The sequence below is a fragment of the Periplaneta americana genome, chromosome 15, assembly GCF_040183065.1.
Source record: "Periplaneta americana isolate PAMFEO1 chromosome 15, P.americana_PAMFEO1_priV1, whole genome shotgun sequence".
Lineage (NCBI taxonomy): Eukaryota > Metazoa > Arthropoda > Insecta > Blattodea > Blattidae > Periplaneta > Periplaneta americana.
In genome coordinates this window covers 163,855,385-163,879,429 of record NC_091131.1, presented here as the reverse complement: position 1 = coordinate 163,879,429, position 24,045 = coordinate 163,855,385, and the positions used below count along the sequence as shown (strand labels likewise).

The window sequence follows — 24,045 nt, the reverse complement described above, 5'->3', positions numbered from 1 at the left end:
TACTGGTGATGGAGATGGTCAGTAAGATCACTGTTTGCATTATGCCAGTGAAAAGAGTCGTGGACACCTAGAGCAAAACCCGATTCCTCAACCAGATCCGCGGATTCAGCGGAATCTGGCTTATCCTTGTGGTTTTCCCGGTGGTGCTGCAATTCCACTTGTTAAGTACACTCATCTCGTTCTTGTCTTACACAACAGGGTATGATTCCATTGCTCTAGGATTTCACAACAGAGTATGATTCCATTGCTCTAGGATTTCTGTTCGCCCTCTTCGCAATAAGAAAATGATCGTATAAACGCACTGGGGTAATTCCATATGTATTATTTGTATTATTTGGTTATTTGATAAACAAAAAAAAAATGGCTAATTGTGCAGTGTCCTTGATGACATTGCTCTCATCAATAGCTAAGAAGAGACACATTAAGCTCTTTAAATTTTTGTTGTAGCCGATCTTGAACATCATTAGACATTTCGGTAATTCTGTTATATTGTCACGAGAGAGACGTATACATATGTTGAAGTTATTCTAGTTTCAGAGATGCACGAAGACTATGATCAAACATCGTTTAATAGATTCTTCTTTCGAGAAACATTTCAGTTTTTTTCGGCTGTGTGCTTCGAGATAAGTGACTCTTTGTATATTTGTTCCTAAGAAACGGAAGTTGGCTTATCTCTAGCTTTTAAGTCATCCTTTAATTCTTGCAATTTTTAACATGGTTTGGGTCTATGCAGAGTGAACTTTGAAGGAATTTGGTATTTCTTTTCAATATACTTAGAATAACTGTTATAATATAAAGCCAGACTCCAGTAGGCTATACGAGTTATTACGGTTCACATTGTACGTAACTTGAGATAAAACGAAAACTCAAAATTACACGGTGGCCCATATTGTATCTACCAAGTTCAGGTGGCAATTCTGGTGGACTGAACGTGCGCATGCAGTGACAGCTGACTGCAATGAGTATATTATGGAACGTTGGCCGGTGCAGTCACTGATGGTGGCGCTTGACAGGTGAGAGATCCAGCGAACACTGCGACGCAAAAATGAAGATCGCCTTGCTCCTGTGCCAGAGCGACACAGTATTTTGTGGTGGGTCCGACAATGGAGAGCCACAGATAACGTTATGAACCAGAAGTCACCAGGTCGGAGGAGAAGAGTTCGAACTCTAGAGAATGCGGAGCGTGTTCGTGCAGCACTGGAACAGATTCTCCACCGCTCAGCACTCCAGATGGTTCAAGGGTTAAGGGACTCTATGACAAGGACAGCCCTTGAGGATTTTGGAATCTTCGCGCCATACACGACCTCAAATTATGTTGGTACGCCAGAATACACCCGACTGACACTGCTTCTGGTATACTATGTACAGTCCCAGAAGCAAAATTTGAGCCACCTGAATTTTCACAGTTCCAGTTATAACATAATACTGAGCATGCTCCTGTACGTAATCGCAAAAGTCGGGGCGATTTATGAATCGACGTTATCGGCATAAATATAAAAATCGCATCACGTGTATTCGGGTGGAAAGACGTCAGACTGAAGCTGCGTATCAGTCGATAGTCATTGCAACTCCACGTTCCTATTATCTGTGCATTTCGAACTGGCGACTCAAAGTGAAGCAATGGACTGTATTTGCCACGTGTGCTTACCTCGATCCTGGACCATTCTCCTCACTTAAAGTCGCTGGAAGAGCCGGAATTATAGCTCGCGCAAGGAACGATTACCGAAAAGCAATGGTGGCGTTGCTATCTGTTTTGCTGTTTTACGTGTGTATGTAGGCACGCCGGGGAAGGGGGGGGGGGTGCGGGCCGATGGAAGTACTGTCTCTTCCAAGAAAATTAACAAATGAGGACATCGCCGTGGAAGTAAAAAAAAACGTAGCAAGAGAAAAATTCGAAGTTAATTAAACGCGCAACATACATTACAATGAAATAATAATACCGTGCGATACAAGAGACATATTGACATGCAATGGAACAAACTAAAGTCATAATACAGGGTGCGTCAGAAAGAACGGATGGATTTCACATGGCAAGAAAATTGTAAAGATTCATCAAATCAAAAATTTATTGTTATCAACATATTCACCAATACATGCAGTTTATTTATGGAAAACAACATTATCCATATGATGTCCTTGGCTTTCAATACAGGCATCGAGGCGTTTTCTGATGTTCGCCATCACTTTCACAGTCATAGCTGGTGCAATTGCCACGATTTCTTCACGAATCGCTGTCTTCAGTTCGTCCAGTGTATGTGATCGATGTTTACAAACTTACGCCTTCAAATGGTCCCAAAGAAAGAAGTCGCAGGGCGCGAGATCTTACCGTAGCCTCGGACAATCTCAGTGCAATAGAATTTCGTCCAGGTGATTTCTTCTTTAATGTTGAACCTGTGATACGAAATGAAGCCACCCACCGCAAAATTGTATTCCGAGTTGGAATCCTAGCGTGACGTCCGATGTCGAAATGAGTCCTGAGTGGCGATCACAGACTCTTCATTTTTCAAAAATGTCTCTACGATGAAAGCACGTTGTACACCAGACCAACACCATGTTCGCAACTGAAACTGCATTCTATGGCTGACCCAACAGTCGTGGTCCCCCTCACTATATCTCTCTCCTCGTTGCGCATCGATAGTTTGAAATCCATCCGTTCTTTCTGACGCACCCTTTATAACTATCACAACGCAAGACTGATTCTATCGATGTCATTTCTCTTACGACTGTACTCTTGAATATCATTCAAGTTATCTCGTGACCTTTCCTGTCACCCGCTCTTCCTTATCGTATTGTTTCATTCGCATTCCTTCCGTCGGTAGTCCCTACTTGCGAGACCTATACCAGTATTTCAGTCAGCAGTTTTCAGTTCAGTGACTCGTGCGTGGTTTGTGCTTTTGTACATTTGTACGTGACCTTGATCCGCCAGTTCGAAATGCACACATAATAGTCAATGCAGATATACTGTATGAATAATTATACTAATCACTGTCATTTACATGAAAGAAATACACTTCTTGTTTTTGGTTATAGAACAGGCCCAATTCTTTCAAGAACATAATCTGCTCTAGTTAGCGTAGTTTGAAAACATTCACAGAATTGAGACATGGAAATTTATCTCGTTTTTATATTTTCTGTTTTGTGTTCCTCGTCACTTGAGTCGAATCACTTAATAGTAAATGTTCTCTTCTTATCACATTTCTTCTAAAAATATTTTAATACAAAAGAAAAATGTGCTGAAAATAATTAGTGTAATCTTAATGGCAAAGATGCTTGCAAAAAAAACTCTTAACTTTTCAGCATATGACTTTGCACTTTTTCAAAATTGTTGAAATGGTGGAACAAAAGTAATAATTTTCGTAGGTTTGAAAAGTTTAATGGTGGAAAAGGCCCTATGTTCAATCGAGTTTATTTGTGGAATAAAACCTCATATTTCATGCACAAGATAATATCCATTCTATCCCCTGAGAAAAATTGTCCAGGAAATTGTTTTAAGAGTAAAAACTTACTGAAACACTAAAATTACCTGCAATTACCGGTACTCCCCAATAATTGCGTATAGCTTGTGCAATTATCTTGTAATAAAACAAACATATAAATTACACATACCTTACTGTTATTGTAGCCTTTCTTCTTATAAACAATGTACCGGTATCTGGTTTAGTGACGCATCGTTTTAACATATCGAAGCAGCTCTTGAATGAGCTTTGTGTCATACGACACTGCTGACAAAACGTTTCTAGGAATTTATTCAGCTCCTCGTAAAAAGTATGGAACTCGCCAATAGTGAACTTTTTCGTGTGGAGTAGATATACTATCTTCTTCGACAGCTTGGTGATGGACTATTTTTTACTGACAGCTGAGAACTGAATATTCGAGAAGATACAGCTGAAATAATTTGCGTCTAGTCTAAGAGGCCATTGTTTCATTATTGGAAAAGGCTCCTGAGTATGTTAGGCGAGTACAAGTTTATTGCCTCTAACCTTGAAAACGTCTTTTCGAGCTATTCGCCGTATCTCGAGTGAAAGGTAAACAAAGCAGTAAGACATTCGCTACTTCCCACCTTACGATAACAATGACGTCACTGCGCTATCACGTGAATTGCAAATGATGGATGGCCTTGGTCATGAATTACATGGACTGGTGGCCTCTCTTTACCTTGTGGTTTTAACAAATGGCCCATTATTTACTCTAAGGTTACCGTCACGAATGCTACTGAGGACGAAACATAACATACGCATTATGGGCATGTTTCTGCCGTATGTTATTCCACCGCATCGCAAATTATGAATTATCAAGTGGTACATTTATTTATACATCATTATCTTTTGACTCCTTGAACTCTGTATGATCGACAACTACGCACCAAGATTATCTATCAAGCTAATTTGGAAACATTTAAAAAAACTATATAGATATCTGACCAGGTATATGTGTTGTCTTGTAGAAAAAAATCTAAGATATAGTGACCACTTCATACAGTATCGGTTTCATATTAATTTTTCTCGAGAAACACTTCGAATTGCCAGTGTTCAAACTCGAACCAGAGAACAGAAATAGTATTTAATACTCATAGTAGCCTATATTATGATTAAAATGTTATAACTTCTTATTAACAGTAACTTGTAATTTGCAACGACTTCGTCAGCTAGAGATTGTATCTAAGTTGGGGCTGCAAGAGGCGAAGGACCATCTCTAAGCTAGGACGGCTGTTCGATAGCCTCTACATTACTGTAACAATCTTTTGTGCGAGATCGTGCGTATTTGCTTGCTTTCCGCACAAAACCAATACGCGGTAAGTGTGAAATACCACATTCAGTATCCCCAACGTAACACACACAACAATTTCCCTATTCTTACCGCTTAAGCGTCATATTAATTTTACTGCTTTAGGCTTTTAACATATTATTTTTAAAGACGTTCAATATAGTAATAATTATAAATTGGAAACTTACCACTGCAATTTCACCTAAATTGCACTGTTAATTATTGTTTTTCAATATTTGCAAAAATTAAGTAAACTCTACAACACCACAAAAGTTACTGCATTTGTAATGCAAGTAACATTAAGGAAGCCGTGAAAAAATCAACAAGATTCCAGACTCATCATAGACTGGGGGAAAAAAAAAGACAGACGTATATCACGGCCTGCTGGAGTATAGTAAACACAGAAAACATTTTATAGCAACAATGTTGAAGAAAGATATTTTGGTTTTCCGAAGTTGCCGTCATTAAACAGAAACCAACATGGAGATTTCATTGCAACTAATTAGAAATTCCTCTTTCAGGTATGTAATAAACGATCTTCGCACAAAATAATGTACGATACACGAGCGGTATGTTTGTTTTCATGTTCTCGGAAATTAAAAAAGCTCAACTACGTTTCGCTTTTTCAATCTTTTCCTCGAACATGAAAACGTCAACATACCGCTCTTGTAACGCATATTACTATTACATTATTTATATTAGAAGAACTTCAATGAAGTTGGAGCTTGATGTAGACAATGAAAAAACATAATAATGCAAGTTTAATGATGATAATAATAAAGTACAAGGCAAAATAACGTGACCGTATCTTCTGTATAGATTTAACTACTGTCATATCCCTCAGCAGTGTTGCCAATTCAGCTGTTTTCCCGCTAAATCTAGCTTTTTTGGATAACCGTCTCGCGGGTAAAATTATATTATCCCGCTTAGCGGAAAAACTAGCGGTTTTTAATCTTTAAAATTTCTGAAATGAAATTCATATTAGCATTATAAGCTTTCATAATTACATTTAATTCGTTCAGTGTGTGTTTTGTGAAATAATGGATGTGTTAATATAGTGATAATTCCATATTATATATATGTTCCGTTAAAACCCAAAATCCGTCAAAACCAGTTTCAACTAGTAAAAACTAGTTTAAGCAAATAAAGATAGATAGAAAGTGAGTTTTCGTATGATCTAGAATCAGTGTCAGGTTAGGTTTGGTTTGTTTAGGTTTTTGTTTGGTGAAAGCCTAAAAAAAACTAAACAAACCAAACCTGACCTGTCACTGATTCTAGATCTTACGAAAATTCGCTTTCTACCTATCTACCAGTGGCGTAGCGTCAATGTAAGCTAAAAAGCTCAGCTTCCCCAGTTAATAACTCCATAATAAACTGCAATTTATGAACAATATTATTTATTAATTTTAATACAATTTATAAGTATGTCTTAAATGTTATGATGCGGCAGTTCAGGATGATTTGTGATGCAGCAGTAAACATAAAGCCTGCACACACCAGCTTACAATCCCCTCCACAGACTGTTTCTTTCACACATCCTTCTATGTAACGCACCCCGCAGATTTTCCATCCCTTTCTAACTAAATTACCCTGGTCGCAAGGCTCTCAAGAAGCTAGCTTTAGCATTGGAAAGAATTAGCTTCCGAGTTATCCCTTTCGTGTGTTGTGTTCAGTTGAAGTGTTAGTGTGCACTGTAGCTGATATAATAAATAATGAGTGAAATAACAGTTCCTGACACTAATTTATGTAGTCAAAAGTAATCTTCTGATAAAGATTTTAACGTTGATTTTTTTACTTGGTTATTTAACGACGCTGTATCAACTACGAGGTTATTTAGCGTCGATGAGATTGGTGATAGCAAGATGGTATTTGGCGAGATGAGGCCCGAGGATTCGCCATAGATTACCTGACATTTGCCTTGCGTTGGGGAAAACCTCGGAAGAAACCCAACCAAGTAATCAGCCCAAGCGGGAATCGAACCCGCGCGCGAACGCAACTCCGGATCGGCAGGCAAGCGCCTTAGCCGACAGAGCTACGCCAGTGGCTTTTAACGTTGATTGATGTAATTTTACTAACACTGTATCTATTGACCGTTAATATTGTGGCTTTTCTAAATATGACAGGGAGTGAGCTAATGTTAAATTATACGTATTGTATGTGTCTATAGAGATATGTGTAAACCATCAAATTATATTTTACTATGTACCATTTGAAGTGATGCCTTATTGGTGTTACTTATGAGGTTCCAACCAATCTTCGGACTGCTGACTTGACATCGACTACTATTTATTTTAAGACGCAATACGTTTCCTCATACATGAAAGACAACTTGAGTTAGCTTCCCCTGCTCAAAATTTCATGCTACGCCACTGCTATCTACATTTTAAAACTACAGTAGTTTTTACTAATTGAAACTGGTTTTGTCGAATTTTGGATTTTAACAGTAACATATTATATCATGCAATAAGAATTTAAATATGTGTCTATGATAAAAGTGTTCAAAATTGTTTTATAGCGCCACATTGGCAATGATAATAGCGTGCAATATTAGTTACATTGGCGGGTGGATGCTCTATCTTGACCGTTATTGTTATTATTATTATTATTATTATTATTATTATTATTATTATTATTATTATTATTATTATTATTGAATAATAAGTATACATTAAAATCTAGAGATATTTGTTAGAAAATCGCGGGTTTTCGATAGCCATCTAGCGGGATTATACGAACAACTGTTGGCAACACTGTCCCTAAGTAACTCACTCCACGACAGGATCTCAAACGAAGAACTGCGCGGATGTCTTGGAAAGGGCAACAAAGCTAAAATGGAAGTGGGGAGGATACGTGGCAAGGCTAAATCCAGAAAGATGGGCGTACGCAGCTACAATGTGGGAACCATACACGGGGAAGAGAAGACAAGGACGACCAAGGCGCAGAGGGCAGACATACTCCCAGCGAGGGCCGGAAAACAGTGGTCAAGAATAGCAAGACACGCGAACTAGAGTAACACTTAAGTGAAGTAAACATTGTACAGGGACATCATTTTATTTTTACTTCAATTTTTATTGTACCTGAGTTTTTGAATGTACTTCACTCCCACCCCTTCTACTAATGAAGTTCAACCGTCCTCCACACATATCCAAGACCGCATATACAGTCATAGTAGCCTCACGGTCATAGTAAACAGTACGTTCCAAAAATATGTTCGCGTTTTCCAGTGACGAAAGAGCTTTCAATATTGAATCATTTTCGCACAGGTACTGTTGTCCATTTGCCTACGTCGTATCCCGGTTTCCCCCGACAGCTTATTCGCCAGCTAATGGCTCGGCTGTCTTAGCTCTTTTCTGAGAACATTAATTTCTGTTAGAAATTGGACGTCTACGTAATATTATACAACTGTTTAAAATACATTAAATAAAAGGTCCTCGTCAAGTAATTAACTGTCACGTGATTTCCTCCCTTTCTACGACCCTACGACATTAACCACTTGGACGGACAGTAGATATCATGTCTGAGTAATTTTATCTTTTCGTATAGGGCAGAAGTGAAGATTGAATTTACAGTACGTAAGGTACTCTTTTATAGAGTAGGTACAGAATTATTTCAACATGAGTTACTAGTACGATGGACGAAACTGTTAATTGGAATTAGGTACAATAGTCTATAGTGCGATAATATGCACATTAGAACTGAAGCCTGTATCGAAATGAACGGCCACCATTTTCAAAAATGTGTTTAAATAACCATATTGTGATTATTTTTCAATTTAACTTCATTCTCTATATTGTACGCTAATGTGCTGTAGACAGTATAATATACACTGCATAATGAATACGTTCACATGGACAGCTCAGTTCGTGAGTAAAAACACTCACTGTTAATACCGTACTGTATTTTGATTAAACAAAAACCTAATGAAACTGATCAAACTCCAAAAGCGCAATATTTCCTAGTTTACGTAAATGGATGAACTACTTTTCTTCCCTCCTATACCTAGTAAAGTGATTTGTTTGTATATTACGCCAGTATCATCGAACTCCAGTCGTGGAAGGGAGTAGCAAACGGCGTTGATCCAGAGGTATAGGCAAGTTAATATTAAAAATGTTAGTAAAAATAAAATGATGTCCCTGTACAATCTAAAGTGTAAATAGCTTGTAAGAGGAAAGTTAGTGTCAGTGATATATATCAGGGAGCCACAAGTCTTACTTGGAATGGCTCACCAAGTAAGTTACATCGAGCCACCCCTTTCTTAGGAGGCCTTTGCCCTACATGGGACATTACCGGGCTATTCATTCATTCATATTCCTAAACCCTGAACGAATATTGTATTAGTCACCAATAATGGGAAGGAATCAGAAAACGTTGGGGTACTTCTGTAATAGTTTTCATTTATTTAGGCTTAATGTAACCGGAACAACAATTTAATAACTGTTGGTTATGATGACGAGGACGACGATGAAACTTCAATAACCTGATGTTTATACAGGATGCGTCAGAAAGAACGGATGGATTTCACATGGCAAGAAAATTGTAAGGATTCATCAAATCAAAAATTTATTGTTATCAACATATTCACCAATACATGCAGTTTATTTATGGAAAACAACATCATCCATATGATGTCCTTGGCTTTCAATATAGGCATCACTTTCACAGTCATAGCTGGTACAATTGCCACGATTTCTTCACGAATCGCTGTCTTCAGTTCGTCCAGTGTATGTGATCGATGTTTACAAACTTACGCCTTCAAATGGTCCCAAAGAAAGAAGTAGCCTCGGACAATCTCAGTGCATTAGCATGTTTGCGGTCTGATCGTTGAGGTGGCCGGACAACCTACTGTCTGTCTCCACATTTGCAGGTGTACACGCGCTCCGTGTTCGTCCAGGTGATTTCTTCTTTAATGTTGAACCTGTGGTACGATGTGAAGCCACCCACCGCAAAATTGTATTCCGAGTTGGAATCCTAGCGTGACGTCCGATGTCAAAATGAGTCCTGAGTGGCGATCACAGACTCTTAATTTTTCAAAAATGTCTTTACGATGAAAGCACGTTGTACGTCAGACCAACACCATGTTCTCAACTGAAACTGCATTCTATGGCTGACCCAACAGTCGTGGTCCCCCTCACTATATCTCTCTCCTCGTTGCGTATCGACAGTTTGAAATCCATCCGTTCTTTCTGACGCACCTTTACATGAGTCATAAAAACTCAACAAGTCATACTTCCACACTCGTGTTTGTGTATACGTCGTACGTATGACTCGAACTGTGCCATTTGACTGTGGCTTATTTTAAAACTTGGTAACACTAGATGGCCTCCTTGCTGCTCAGTTTGCAGAGCACAGACTACGATGACCGGACCAGGCTTCAAATCCCGGTTATGACGAATCGCATTTGTAGTGGACAAATCCAAGTTTTCTGAGGGTTTTTCTCGAGATTCTCCCGTTTTCCTCTATCATTCTACCGTCGCTCTTCATTTCAATAGTATCTACCAAGTGCAGCTGGATGCACTATTGTAACTGGCATCAATCCAGAGGGCGAAGTGTGCTACTTAGAGAGTGAGACTTCATCGGACCTTAAGCCTACATAGCTGAAACGACAGACGGCACATTAGCTGAGTTACGATATCTACAAGAGCGACCAGTCGGACACCCACAATCATTCGCAGAGAGAAGAGCAAAGGCTAGTTCACACGACGACACTAGGTTTCGCAACTAATTTCATGAAAATAATTACGTAGGAAGTTGTTTACATGGCGACACTTCTGTAGTTTTATGACAACTTTTGTATTTCTTCAATGCTACAGTATCACCTGAGATGTTACTACTGACCTTAAAAAGTGAGAAAAGAATAAAGGAAGGAGTCTGAACTATGGTATGAATAAAGGGAAGATCACATTTAGGATGTTCTACAACAGGCCTGCACAAGGTTTCCGCTCTCCGAGCCGGCTCACAGTTCATGAGCGGAATGCAGATATTAGCTGCGCTCTGTATAAGGGCGGACTGGAAGAAGGGGTGATCTCGTACAAAATATACACAAAAGGAAGTACTATTACGAGGTTCATGAAATGAATTCCCCTTCAGTGTTTGCAAAACTATCGTGGACTATTATTAATTAATAAAAAAATATTTATTTTACAGAAATAATAGAAATTCTATAGCTACTTAAATGTACAATATCACTTTGTTATATTTTTATTTCTCAGTACATCAAAACGAGGTTTTATGCTGTTGCAGCTCAAAGGAACAGTAGCCTACTGATCGTAATGAAACATCAGTTACAGATGTTCGATGCCTGCCTTTATTAAAGTTGATTATAGAAAACAGTTGCTCACAAATATAAATGTTGAGACAAACATAGCAATCATTTTCACAGCCAGCCTGTGTAGTCGTGGATATTATTGCTAATGTTTAGTCTTGTAAAACTCAACCAGGCTAGTAGTATTATTCAAACGATCTTTAGCCCTTAGGTCACATTGAAGATCAATAAGTTCGAGCTGTAAATCGTTAAATGTTAGGGGAGAGTCGGGTAGTATCGGACATCGGGTAATATCGGACAGTGAGTTTCTTTCATCTACCACACGATCATAGTACCTGATTGACATGGTTACGTTTCTGTGATGTCGCATAGAGAAACGTAACTATGTCATTCAGGTACTACCATATGGTGGTAGATGAAAGAAACGCACTGTCCGATACTACCCGATGTCCGATACTACCCGACTCTCCCCTAAATGTTATGTTCCGTCTTTTAGATTCCTCCATACTGTATTGTAGCAGTAGGTAAGCAACGTGAAACAATTACTGAGAATAGGCCTACACATTGCACTCCACTAGATAACTGAGTGGTCATTTCCCTCTCCTCTACCTAAAGCAAGTCTGTGTCATTCTGACGTATCTTCCTCTCCGTTTCGGCGAGGGTAAAGACCGCTCTCCCGCTCCCAAGGAGCGCGCGCGCTCGTTGAGCGCTGTTTGTGCTGGCCTGTTCTACAACCTTACTGAAAGACATAGTTGTAGATATCTTTTATTTTATTTTGTTGGGTTATTTTACGACGCTGTATCAACATCTAGGTTACTTAGCGTCTGAATGATATGAAGGTGATAATGCCGGTGAAATGAGTCCGGGGTCCAGCACCGAAAGTTGCCCAGCTGTTGTAGATATCAAAAGTTATCATATCATTTGAGAACGACTTAGAAACTGTTCAATTTTTTTTTATTATCTTTAAAGTTTGGGTTACTGAAATCCCACAAACACGTTTGCTCTGCTTATAAATCAAGACACTTAATAATTTCTTCACTTCCCCATTGCATTTAGCAAATCAATCCACAGATCAGAACGTATTTAATCTCAGAACGTCTTGAAAATACATTTGTTCCGTTTCACCAAAGTTGAAAGCAGCCGAAACTTTCTAGTGTCGTAACTCAGTGTCACCATTACATTTCACGCATGCGCATTCAAATAAAAACCAGTTGCGAAATCTAGTGTCCTCGTGTAAACTATCCTTAAGGCACAATAAGTCTCGGGCTGCGGTGGTAGCCTTCGGGTCCCTCATCCGTATAAAGAAAAAAACTACATTATATGTATAACAATGAAAAAAGGTAGGCCTACAAATATAAATTTTTCATCTCCCGTCAGTCCTATAGCAACCCGGTTTGCACATCACCTCTGTGATATCAACCTGCTTGTTATGTCTAACTCACGATACTTCTAATGATCTACAGAGTAAAATTTCGTGTTTTACTTTTAGTTCTCCAACCCTGATCGTATCCAAGACATCTAAAGTTAGGTGCAGAGGCAGGAAAATCTATATACTTTCACAGCAAAGATAATTCGCATTCCTGTATACAGTATGTCCCTCAGCGGGATGTCCATAGCTTACCTATGTGTTACTGGAATTATTTTGAGTGAAAAATTCTTATCAACATGGGTCCGAATTGCAACGGTTTTAAGGAATACACATTCTGAATTGTCACATTTGAGGTTCGAAATGACCACCATGGTTGTAGCGGCATCTTTGAGCTCTGTAAGAGAGTGTATCGCTCTTATTGTAACGCCGCCATCAATTCTCAAGCCTTCACTGCAGTCCATTATTTTCCCGAGAAGTTCGACACTTGTGTTCGACCGAGCAGCATACACAACTGATTTCATGTGCTCCCAAAGGAAGTAATCTAATGGAGACAGATCTGGTGACCTTGGTGGCCAAGCCACTGGACCTTGTCCGCCAATCCAACGATGTGGAAATTGATTTAAAAATGCAGTTATACACCTGCAAAAGTGTGGAGGTGCACCATCTTGATGCAACCGCATGCCTTGTCTGGTAAGAAGAGGAACGTCCTCCAACAGCAATGATAATTCTGCCTGCAGCAAATGCAGATAATGTTGAGCTATGAAGGTGTTTGGAAACTCAACAATTACGTAAATTAGCAGAGCACATTCTGTTCAGAATTAACTGAACTGCACCCTTACGACCAGGTTGCATACTGTTGTAAGTAAATAAAAAGTAAAATTATTAATTTAGAATTGTGTTTTCTGCAGATACCGTTACAATTCGGACCATTTGACTGGAATTTGTTTACTCAAAATAATCCCAGGAACACGTAGGTAAGCTATGGACATCCCGTTGCGGGATACTCTGTATATGCTGAAGACACAAATTCTGGTAATCTTGAAGAAAATATCTTCGGTGACCCAGCTGGAATAAAAATTTATTTTCTTTTGTATTAAATGTAGTTAGCGTAACAACTTTACAACACTGTTACTAACAATCACAAAAATACAAACAGAACGAAATGAATTAGAGTTCGTGCATGAATATTAGTTGGATAAATAGTTAACATTAGCAATCGAGGACTGATTCCGTGAGGCATAAACACAAAAATGAAAGCTGAGTAGTAGCAACGAACACCAATCAGGCTCCACAAACACTTAGTTCTTTCTATTGCCAATTAAATATTTATCAACATAACGAAGTTAATTCAATCATAAAACTACTGATTATTCAAACAAAACTGGTCTACACCATCGGAACAAACAACAAAAATTCTCTCAGCAACACCAATAATCTTTATAGCGGATGGATTAGAGGTTTAAAACACGAACAGGTTGGACGGCAGGCAAAAAGCTTGCCCTACCTGTGTTTCTCACCATCCCCGCCAGACGGCACTGGCGATGTGGCCCGACTTGAACCTACAGGGACAGATCCCTGTTGGACCCCTGTCGCAGATGGTTGACATATGTTGCAGCCATCGGTACTGACCGCAGAGGATGGTATGGAGTCCTCTGTAGAACTGGCCCCACGAGGGCGACAAATATGCCTGCTCGACGTTGCGAGAGCACGGGCCAGCCCAGTGAAACTGGGAACAACAGAACAGTCGGACATATCAGGAAATTCCTCCCTAGCACAAATCGTGCCTTCAGGCATCCTGCAACATTCGAAGTTTGAATTTGTTCTACTTTCAATTAGTAGGCAACTCCTCAACACTATTGAATTGTATTTGTTACTTTTCCAAAATATGAGATATTTGGGCAATTCTTCATGCAAGTCACTTAGCTCTTCTGCACGTAATTCAATAACAACAATGAATGCATATTCTTTGCCCCACCAGACCTCACCAGCACAATCGGACTTAGAATTGCCAAAAAATAAAAATCATTGATGACCGAAACGTAGCTCATGCTGTATCAGTAGTGACTGGAAGTTTTCGTTGAATTCGAAGAGCCGAAAGTAGGATTTCCAAATGGGAAAATTGGTGTTTTTTGTTGAATTTTTCGTCATTTTCAAAATACACAGCTTCGATAGCACAATAGATACTATAGTTTTCAAAACACATTTCAGATGGCGTTTGTCAAATACAACGTTATTGTATGATGAGAGGCGTTCACAGTTTGCCTTTGCGTATGGCACATAGAAACATTCAGTTGGCTAAAAATGCTTATGATACGACTCTCGCTACATACGTACAAACCAACGACGAATATAAGACCAGGAATGTATTCAAACCACATATCTGAAGGAAAATGGATTCATTACTATCGGATGTGGAGATCCTATCGATCACATTGCAGAAAAATTGAAAGATAGAAAATTCGCACTCAGTATCACCTAATTGCTTAAACAATAACGTGATTCTAGCAAAAAAATACGGGAAATTCGCGGCATCGTACAGATTTCAAATCAGGCATAAAAGTATTGAAGAATGTATACACGGTGGGTCAAAAGTCGCTTTCTCCAAACACTTCCTTACATTTAATTGTATTCAATTACATTTGACTACACATTTCTTTACAGATTTTGTTCAAAATGGAGACTCTGTTTCTCGATACACAATTCACAACGTTTAGGCACTGATTTACAGATAGCAGAACATAACTCACGACTTCGATTTTCACGAATGACTGTTCGATCACGTTACGCAACAGATGGAGATCGTGTGGTTTCTGAGCAAAACCATAATTTTCAGGATAACTCACAGGGAAAAATCACATGGTGGAAGGTCGCATGATCTGGGTGGTCATTCCATTGAGCCACGATGGCCAATCCATTCATGGAATTGCTGGTTCAAGAAGTCCCTCACTCCTATATCAAAATGAGGTGGTGCTCCATCCTGTTGTCATATCAAGTGCAAAACGAGGGCTGTTTTGAGGCATGACATCGGAAAAACAGTTGACGCATGAACATGGTTGCCAACACATCACTTCCTACACCAGCTATTCGTTATGATTTTGTACGTGTATACAAGTATAAAACCTAAAACGAATATTGGGGAAACAACTTTTGTCCCACCTCGTATTTACTGTGAAATTATATGTTTATAAAAAATCCCTATGTACAAGGGTTGGATAAAAAGTTATGGCAACGCTGCTGTCACATGACGATGGTACATTCGAGAGCTGCCAGCTGTGTGGACATGAACAAGGACTGTTAGATGAGTTAGTGCAGCCAGCGGCGACAGTACTCTGTCAATCTACTGCTGTGTGTAGAACGTTGACTTTCATAGGGATAGTGTGAGCGCCCTAAGACCATGTTTACAAAACTAGAGCAAGGTTCCTGGATCAAAATTGGAATGGCATGAGGTCGTAGTGGACAAGAATGTTTCAGGGACTGCGTGAAGCATGTGGCAATGCAGCGTTGCCATATCGCATAGTGGCACGATGGGTTAAAGCGTTCCAGGAAGGCCTTGTTGGACCGGTACGAATCGTCGCTATGGACGAAACCTGGACTCGCTCGTATGAACCAAACTTGAAATGCCATTCAAATGAATGGAAGCATCCCGGTTCTCCTCGTCCAAAGAAAGTGCACACTACACAAAGTGCTGTGAAGGTGATGTGCATTGTGGCGTATGACATTAATGGGATAATACTGCACCACGCTGTACCTCCATGGCAGACGGCAAACGCGGACTACTACTGCAGGTTCCTGCAGACTTCCTTCGTCCAGCGCTCAGGAGAAAACGACGATACTTGGTGGTATACCTTATTTTATTTCAAGGAGTGCAGTTCGGTGGCTCCTTTGACCACCCACTTACATATTTATGACTTCCTACACAAACAACTCTGACAATTCCATCCTGTCCCCTCGTCCCAACATTACACAGTTTCCACAATCCTGACGACCCTCGAAATTATGCAGTGAAACTGACGGGATTCTTGGAATTCGGAAAAGATACGACAACTCTGCCTCCACGTGGATTTGACGGGAGACTGTCAATTCTTCTGAACGAAGGTTGTGATTGGTTACTGACAGGATAAGACAAGATTTCCGTCACAGTGAGGAAGACATTTATTTATGACAACCAATTAGTAGGGGGCAGTAGAAGGTCTGTCGGCAAAGTCGTTTCTATGAAACTGCACTCCATGAAATAAAATAAGGTATACAGAATCCCATCATTCTTCATGACAATGCAAGGCGTCACACCGCTGCTGCTGTGAAGGACCTCTTACGCCGTTGGCAATGGGAGATTCTGGAATATTCACCGTACTCACCCGATATGAGTCCATGCGATTACGATCTCTTCACCAAAGTGAAAGAACCACTGCGAGGGAGCCGGTACAATATCAGAGATGAACTTATCCGTGCTATAGGGCGGTCAATACGGAACATCAACAAAGATGGACGCGCTGATAGTGTACGCCACCTTCCAAACATTTGGAAAAAGGTGACAAATAAAGAGGGAGACTATATTGAAAGTACGTAAATGTTGTACCCCTGTGAATAAGGCCATGTCAGAAATATCGAACTGTTGCCATTACTTCTTATCCATCCTTTGTATCAGTAATTGGTCCAAGTAATAAGAACTCACAAATCATTGGCCAGAGACTAGAATGTCAGTTTTTTAAGAAGGGGCTCAATTAAACAACAGCAGACCTACGAAGAATTTGTAGCGGACAAAGATGGAGCAGAGAAGGCTTTGCTGAATCATTCTGCCAATACTTAATTTGTCGTCAGCACTGACGCAGGAAAAGCGCTTCAGAATTAAAGTGATAAAGTGTGTGATAAAGAAAACACGCATTTTTTATTATAATGATTGGATATTTCTCTATTGCTGAAACTGGTTACACTCCGCAACTAAACGAAACGGTCTGGTTACCGTAAGATATCTGTAAAGGCTGGTTCACAATAAATAATGTTAAAATAAATGTATTTGAATGTGAGCATTCATAATAGTCAATTGTGAATCCTCACATTTAAATACATTTATTTTAACAATATTTCCGTTCTCGTTGTCGTTTCCGGTTTATTGTGAACCAGCCTTAATTGGGAAATTGATAACGGACGATGCAGCTATAATTAAAATTATTTTGTACCTGGATACATCTTAGATATATTTACAATACATTTCATGCGTTTCTAGGCTACATTACATAATACAGAGTGTAACAAAATGGTATGCCAAAACTTTAGGAAAATATTCCTGACATGTAGAGGATGAAAATACAGATGTTATATAAACAACTGTTCGGAAACATTTTATCATCTTGTCGGATCTATTTTTCATCAACTCTGCTTACACTGCACGATGCGCAAGGTAGCTAATGTGGAATGCCATCATAGCTATCGTGTAACAACCCCACTAGAGCTGGGGTCGGAGCGAGTAGAACTGTTGAGTTACTCGGTTCTATAGGTTTATGTGCTTGGCAGCGGAGCACCGAAGTTACTGGGTTAACCGTAGCCGTTACCGGTCAGTTCAAACATTCAAACAGAGTTCACGTGTTTTACTTAATTCTAGCAGACAACAACGTAGGTACTGTTGTATTTAAATAGTATCTGCTGCAGGACAAATTGTTTCCTTATCCCCAAGGCGGGCTGAAAGGCCTCTAGTATTGAAGAGGAGTTCATCTTATTATATGACCTGTCAAGTGGGCCTAATGAACACTGACAGTCTGAACATAATAATAATAATAATAATAATAATAATAATAATAATAATAATAATATCATGATCATATTAAGAGTGTTTGATTAATATTAAAATATGTTAAAAAAAGAAGTGCATTATGTTTTACTTCTATTTCTGTTTATTGGATTTGTGTTACCTCATCAGTCATCATTTTATTTGTATTTATTTGCATTATGTTACCTAATTACTTTAATTTATCAATAATATTACTCTTCACCAAAGAGAACATGGTTGTATTGAAGGCTAGTAATGTTATAAAATAAATAAGCACTAGGTTCTTTAGTTTAAGATTCCACGTTTTATTGATTATTTTATCCACTTTCCGTAATAGTAAATAATTCTGTGTATTATTTTTAAGTGTTTTAGGCAGCGCTTCATGGAGCCCGTTTCTTTGTATCTTATTTACTTAGCTGCAGCGTTTAACGTTTATCTCGCATGTTAATTTATTAGTTGTTAGTATTATAAATTATTTTATCAATTTTATTTCGTCTGTCATATATAACAACACTGAAAGTTAAATAGACCTTTCATACAAAATAACTCCGCAAATAATTGTAATCCCTCAAATAAAATTTGCAACCGCCATTTTGCAATGAAGAAAAGCACTTTTTTCTCTTCAATCGGCAAAGCGAAAGCGCTTTACTACAACGCTTTTAAAACACGCTTGGTTTCACTTTCAAAGTACGTTCTAAATTCGACTCTATCTAAATTTTAAATCTGCCGCCACAAATTTGTACTCGGTTCAACCGAGTAATGACGTCACAGTAACTGCTCCGAACAAAACCGCTCCGTCCCCAGCCCTAAACCCCACGACAGAGGTCTGATTACATGTAGACGCTCTTTTTACTTATGCTTAGATTTTAATTACAAATGGAGGTGAAGAGGGGTGGGGTGATGCACTCTACATTCTGTTTTTGTTTTCGGCGTTCAGTGTTATGGTAAGGGGTGTAATGTACACGACAGCTGTGGTGCATTCCACATAAAAACAATATAGCTTAGCTTATTCATCTTACAATGCAAGCAGCAGAGTTTAGAAAATGAGCTCGAACAAGGAAATAAAGCGTTTCCGGACCCATGTTCATATATTTCCATTCTCTATTTGTGGGAAATGTTTCCTAAAAGCTTTGACTGTCTTTTTTGTTACACCCTGTATCGAGCGATTTGTGTGTAGAAATTTTCTCGTTCGTGTTTTGATATCTACAACCACCGCAACCATAGACAGTCTACTAGAGACAGAGACAATAAGGCTACAGTACATCACATTTGTTAGTAGCTGTTCCAAATTATTTTCTCCATTCAAAGTATGTGTAAAGAAACGGCACAGAAGTTTGAAGTGAGTTTAATGAAATCACAGCCATCTTGCATACTACTCGCTCCGTACCATGCGTTCATATAACTGTCAACACAGACACTAATACAATTACATTTCAAGGAGAGAAATGTCACTTTCACTATCAACGTTTAATTCTCATCACTCTCACCGTTGTGATGTCAGATTGTTCCTCATCTCTTGTGCTTCCCAATGTTTATCATAACAATCTCAATTAGGCAGTGTTTTCCGTAACACAGTACCTTCTATTTCTACACATGTCTGCAGTACTATTCCTGATCCTATGACGCCGTTTACTGCCTCTGCTGTTCTCATTTGAATGACCTACTGAGAAAAATCGTCCACTGCTGTCTCGGCCTAGCCTAGGCTAATTCCATGACGTGTGAAGTGACAGACGAATGATCATGCTGGTGATGCATTAGTAATTGGTCCAATTAACTTAAGACCAATTCCAAGAAGACGATTTTCCTACGTGAGTCATTGCAATTCTTTCTCTCTCGCAGCCGAGCCATTTGTTTTACAGCTAAATCTAGCTGTTTTCAACTCCCATTTACCAAGTGAAGTAGAAATTCAGCCGGATCCCAAAAAGTTGGTATTTTACCCTGTAATACAGGGACATCATTTTATTTTTACTTCAATTTTTATTGTACATGAGTTTTTGAATGTGGATTACTCCCACCCCTTCTACTAATGAAGTTCAACCGTCCTCCACACAGATCCAAGACCGCATATACAGTCACAGCAGCCTTACGGTCATAGTAAACAGTACGTTCCAAAAATATGTTCGCGTTTTCCAGTGACGAAGAGCTTTCAATATTGAATCATTTTCGCACAGGTACTGTCGTCTATTTGCCTACGTCGCATCCCTGTTTCCACTACCTGCTTCTATTCGCCTCTTTGTAAAGGCTAGTGGCCGGGCTGTCTTAGCTCTTTTCTGAGAACATTAATTTCTGTTAGGAATTGGACGTCTACGTCATATCATACCCATACAATTGTTTAAAATAACTTAAATAAAAGGATTTTACTAAAGATGTTACTAAATAAAAGGGCCTCGTCAAGTAATTAACTGTCATGTAATTTCCTCCCTTTCTACGACCCTGCGACATAACCACCTGGACGGACAGTGGATAGCATGTCTAAGGCCCAATTGTATAAAACTCCCTGACTAAAGATCAACTTTGATCGAAGATCGAAAAGTGAACCGAGTTCAGACACTTCTTCTATTGTATAAAACTTTTCTGCGATCAAATTACCTTGGTTCAAATGCAATCTAAGTTCACGTGAAAAGGATTTGGCAACATCGCATAAACAGGTGAAATACGTGATGCGCGGACCATGTTATACAGGTTTGTTCAGTGTTGCCAATCTAGCGACTTTAACTCTTTTTCAACAACAATTTCTTTTAACTTTTATATTGCTTAAATAGGGATTTAGTGACCTTTTTAGCATCCCATAGTGACAAAATGTAAGCTTTCTTTGTTGATAATGAGAAATCTAGCGACTTTACAACTACTTTTTGGCGACTTTCCGTACACTCTGTTGCAGACACTGTTTTTTTTTTTTGTGTAATGTAAATAATGGCGGACAATAAGAAGAAGGCTGACTGTTCTCCAAGTTGTTATCATGTTATGGCGTTTGATACTGCTAAACATAATAAAGCTTTATAAAACGACAATTTTCGTTTAGTAATACAGTTAATTGAAAATTTATGAATGTACCTATCATATCCATTAATAATTAATGATTGTTATAAACATAATATAATTATAGGTTATGTTATTTGATAATGCTGAACACGATAGAGCCTTATAAAATATAAGAATGTTTGTGTATTAAGGCAAGAAATTGAAAGAAATATATATAAATGTACCTAACATATCTATTAATATTAATAATAATGGATATTTTATTTGCACAATCTGTCACTCGTATATTTCAAACAGAAAAGAAATAACTGAACTTGGATCATCTAACTTAATCGGAGAAATTTCTTCAGTCAAAGTTGACTTTAGTTTGAGACAAATTAATCTCAGATTAGACTTTATACAACACAAAATTCCAAGTTCAGCTGAAACAAGGATCAATTTAACCTCTGAGCTAAGATTAAATGGTTTATACAATCGGGCCTAAGTAATTTTATCTTTTCGGATCGGGCAGAAGTGAAGACTGAATTTACAGTACGTAAGGTACTCTTTTATAGAGTAGGTACAGAATTATTTCAACATGAGTTACTGATACGAAGATATGCACATTAGAACTGAAGCCTGTATCGAAATGAACGGCCACCACTTTCAAAAATGTGTTTAAATGTGCATATTATGATTATTTTTCAATTTCAATTTAACTTCATTCTCTATAGTGTATACGCTAATGTGCTGTAGACAGTATAATATACATTGCATAATGAATACGTCCGCTTGGATAACTCAGTTCGTGAGTGAAAACACTCATTGTTAATACTGTACTGTATTTTGATTAAACAAGAACCTAATAAAAATGATCAAACTTAAAATCGTGATATTTCCTAGTTTACGTAAATGGATGAACTACTTTTCTTCTCTCCTATACCTAGTAAAGTGATTTGTTTGTATATTACATCAGTACCATCGAACTCCAGTCGTGGAAGGGGGTAGCAAACGGTGTTTCCGGTTCTCAATCGTAGATCCAAAGGTATACCCAGGTTAATATTAGAAATGTTAGTAAAAATAAAATGATGTTCCTGTACAATAGAGCTTAATTAGTGCATAGTTACTTTTATTGCTTGGCTTGCTACGATACTAATCATTTGAAGGCCTATGACTTCTGCAGTTCGACAATGCACATGCGAAAGTTTTGCGTTTTCTGCTTGCCACTCGAAAGGCACTGTAGCAGGGGTTGCAGCATTGTCCTCATATGGGAGTTGCGTCGATACTGTCCACAGTGCGTCCCTTGATTGGGTGCTTCGCCTTACAACGTTCTGATGGGGGCAGATAAAAAAGTTAAATTTTTTTTCTTCCACCATGTTAATAATGTCAAAAGTAGTGCTTATACAAATTTTGGCCACTCGACCGCAATTATGAGGGCTGTAAAAAATAAGTTCGCCAGAGGCCGTTAACAGAAAAAAACACAGTTTCATTGGAAAAATTTATTGAAACAGACACAGCAATTGTTGAGCTATTTTTAAACATTATTCCCCACCGAAATTGAGACATTTCTCATATCATGGGATCGATAGAGAGAGGTGCAGACGCAGTCAAACGCTGGTTCCGATCTGAGGCGGCTGACTTCTACGACACAAAAATTGATCCCATGGTATGACAAATGGCTCAATTCCAGTGGGATATATGTGGACAAATAGCGTAACAATTGCTGTATCTGTTTCAGTAAATACTTCCATGCAATTGTGCTTTTTTCTATAAACGGCCCCAGGGAAAATCACTTTCTGGACGGCCTCGTAATTGCGATCGAGTGGCCAAAATTTGTATAAGCATTTCTTTTGGAATTATTAACATGGTGGAAGAAAAAAAAATAACTTTTTTATCTGCCCCCATCAGAACGTTTGCTTGTTAGTTCATTCATGGTCCGGGTTACGTCTCTGCTACAACATTGATCGGATGGAATGCGCAGTCTTTGATTATTGTGTTGGCGGATCAGTCTTCATTTGTTTTTGTATTTTAAGGGATCTGCATCGCAGCATTTTCTGAAAGGAAATATCCAGCTAAGCGGGATGTCTCTTTATACAGGCAATTCCAAAAACGATGACGTATTAATTAATAAATTAGTAATGTATTTTGATGCCTCTTTATTTTGGAGGACCGCATAGTGGTTCCAAATTCAGATCTGACTAGAAAAAAGGTATAAATGTTTGAGCTTCAAAACAACATAAACACTGCCGTTCTATAACCCTAAATAGTCCTGTACTTATGATTCGCAATTAATTTTCCGTAAGAATTAAAGGAGTCTGCGCAGGAGCAGGTAGAAGTCATGTGTTCAGCACAGCCATTCTCTTCTCTTTAGCATCGTTCAGGAGATGTCTTCGGAACGTCGACGTCTGTAGATGTAATATACAGGGTGATTCAAGAGGATTTACTGCCACTTACGGAGCTTATTTCCGACGACATTCTGAGCAAAAAAAGTTACATAAACATTTGTCCTAATTTCAATATTTTCAGTTACACTAATTTGAAGTTGTCTCTAAAATAGCATTACTATTTAGTTTCAAGGGTAAAAGAATATTACAGATAAAGAAGAATTATTCAGGAGTATCATTCCTTTAATTAACTAGTATTCTAAAGGTAAAAATGTGTTGTGAACTTCATAGTTGCTTCGTATTGATTTTTTTTTCCCGATTTTTAACCACAAAATTACATTTTTCTTATGCATTTATCACAATTGTTACAAATCACGCAACTCTTGTAAATTCTTCAAGATTGTACATTAGAATGCATAATTAAACGGTAAAGAATCCAGTTCCTAAAGTCGTATGATTTGTATTGTTTTATAAGTAATAATGTAATTTTTAGTTAAAGATTGAAAAAAAAAAAAAAAAAAAAAAAAAAAGCAATTAACAA

General features: G+C 38.4%; 1 protein-coding gene across 1 annotated transcript in view; it reads right to left on the bottom strand.

The window, feature by feature from the left end:
• The window catches only part of LOC138715492 (protein bunched, class 2/F/G isoform-like), a 717,347-nt gene that overhangs the window by 462,436 nt on the left and 230,866 nt on the right, over nucleotides 1–24,045 (bottom strand). The window contains exon 2 of the mRNA XM_069848460.1: nucleotides 13,900–14,121. Coding sequence (XP_069704561.1) covers nucleotides 13,900–14,121 — 222 coding nt within the window. The remainder of the gene's footprint in view (nucleotides 1–13,899; nucleotides 14,122–24,045) is intronic.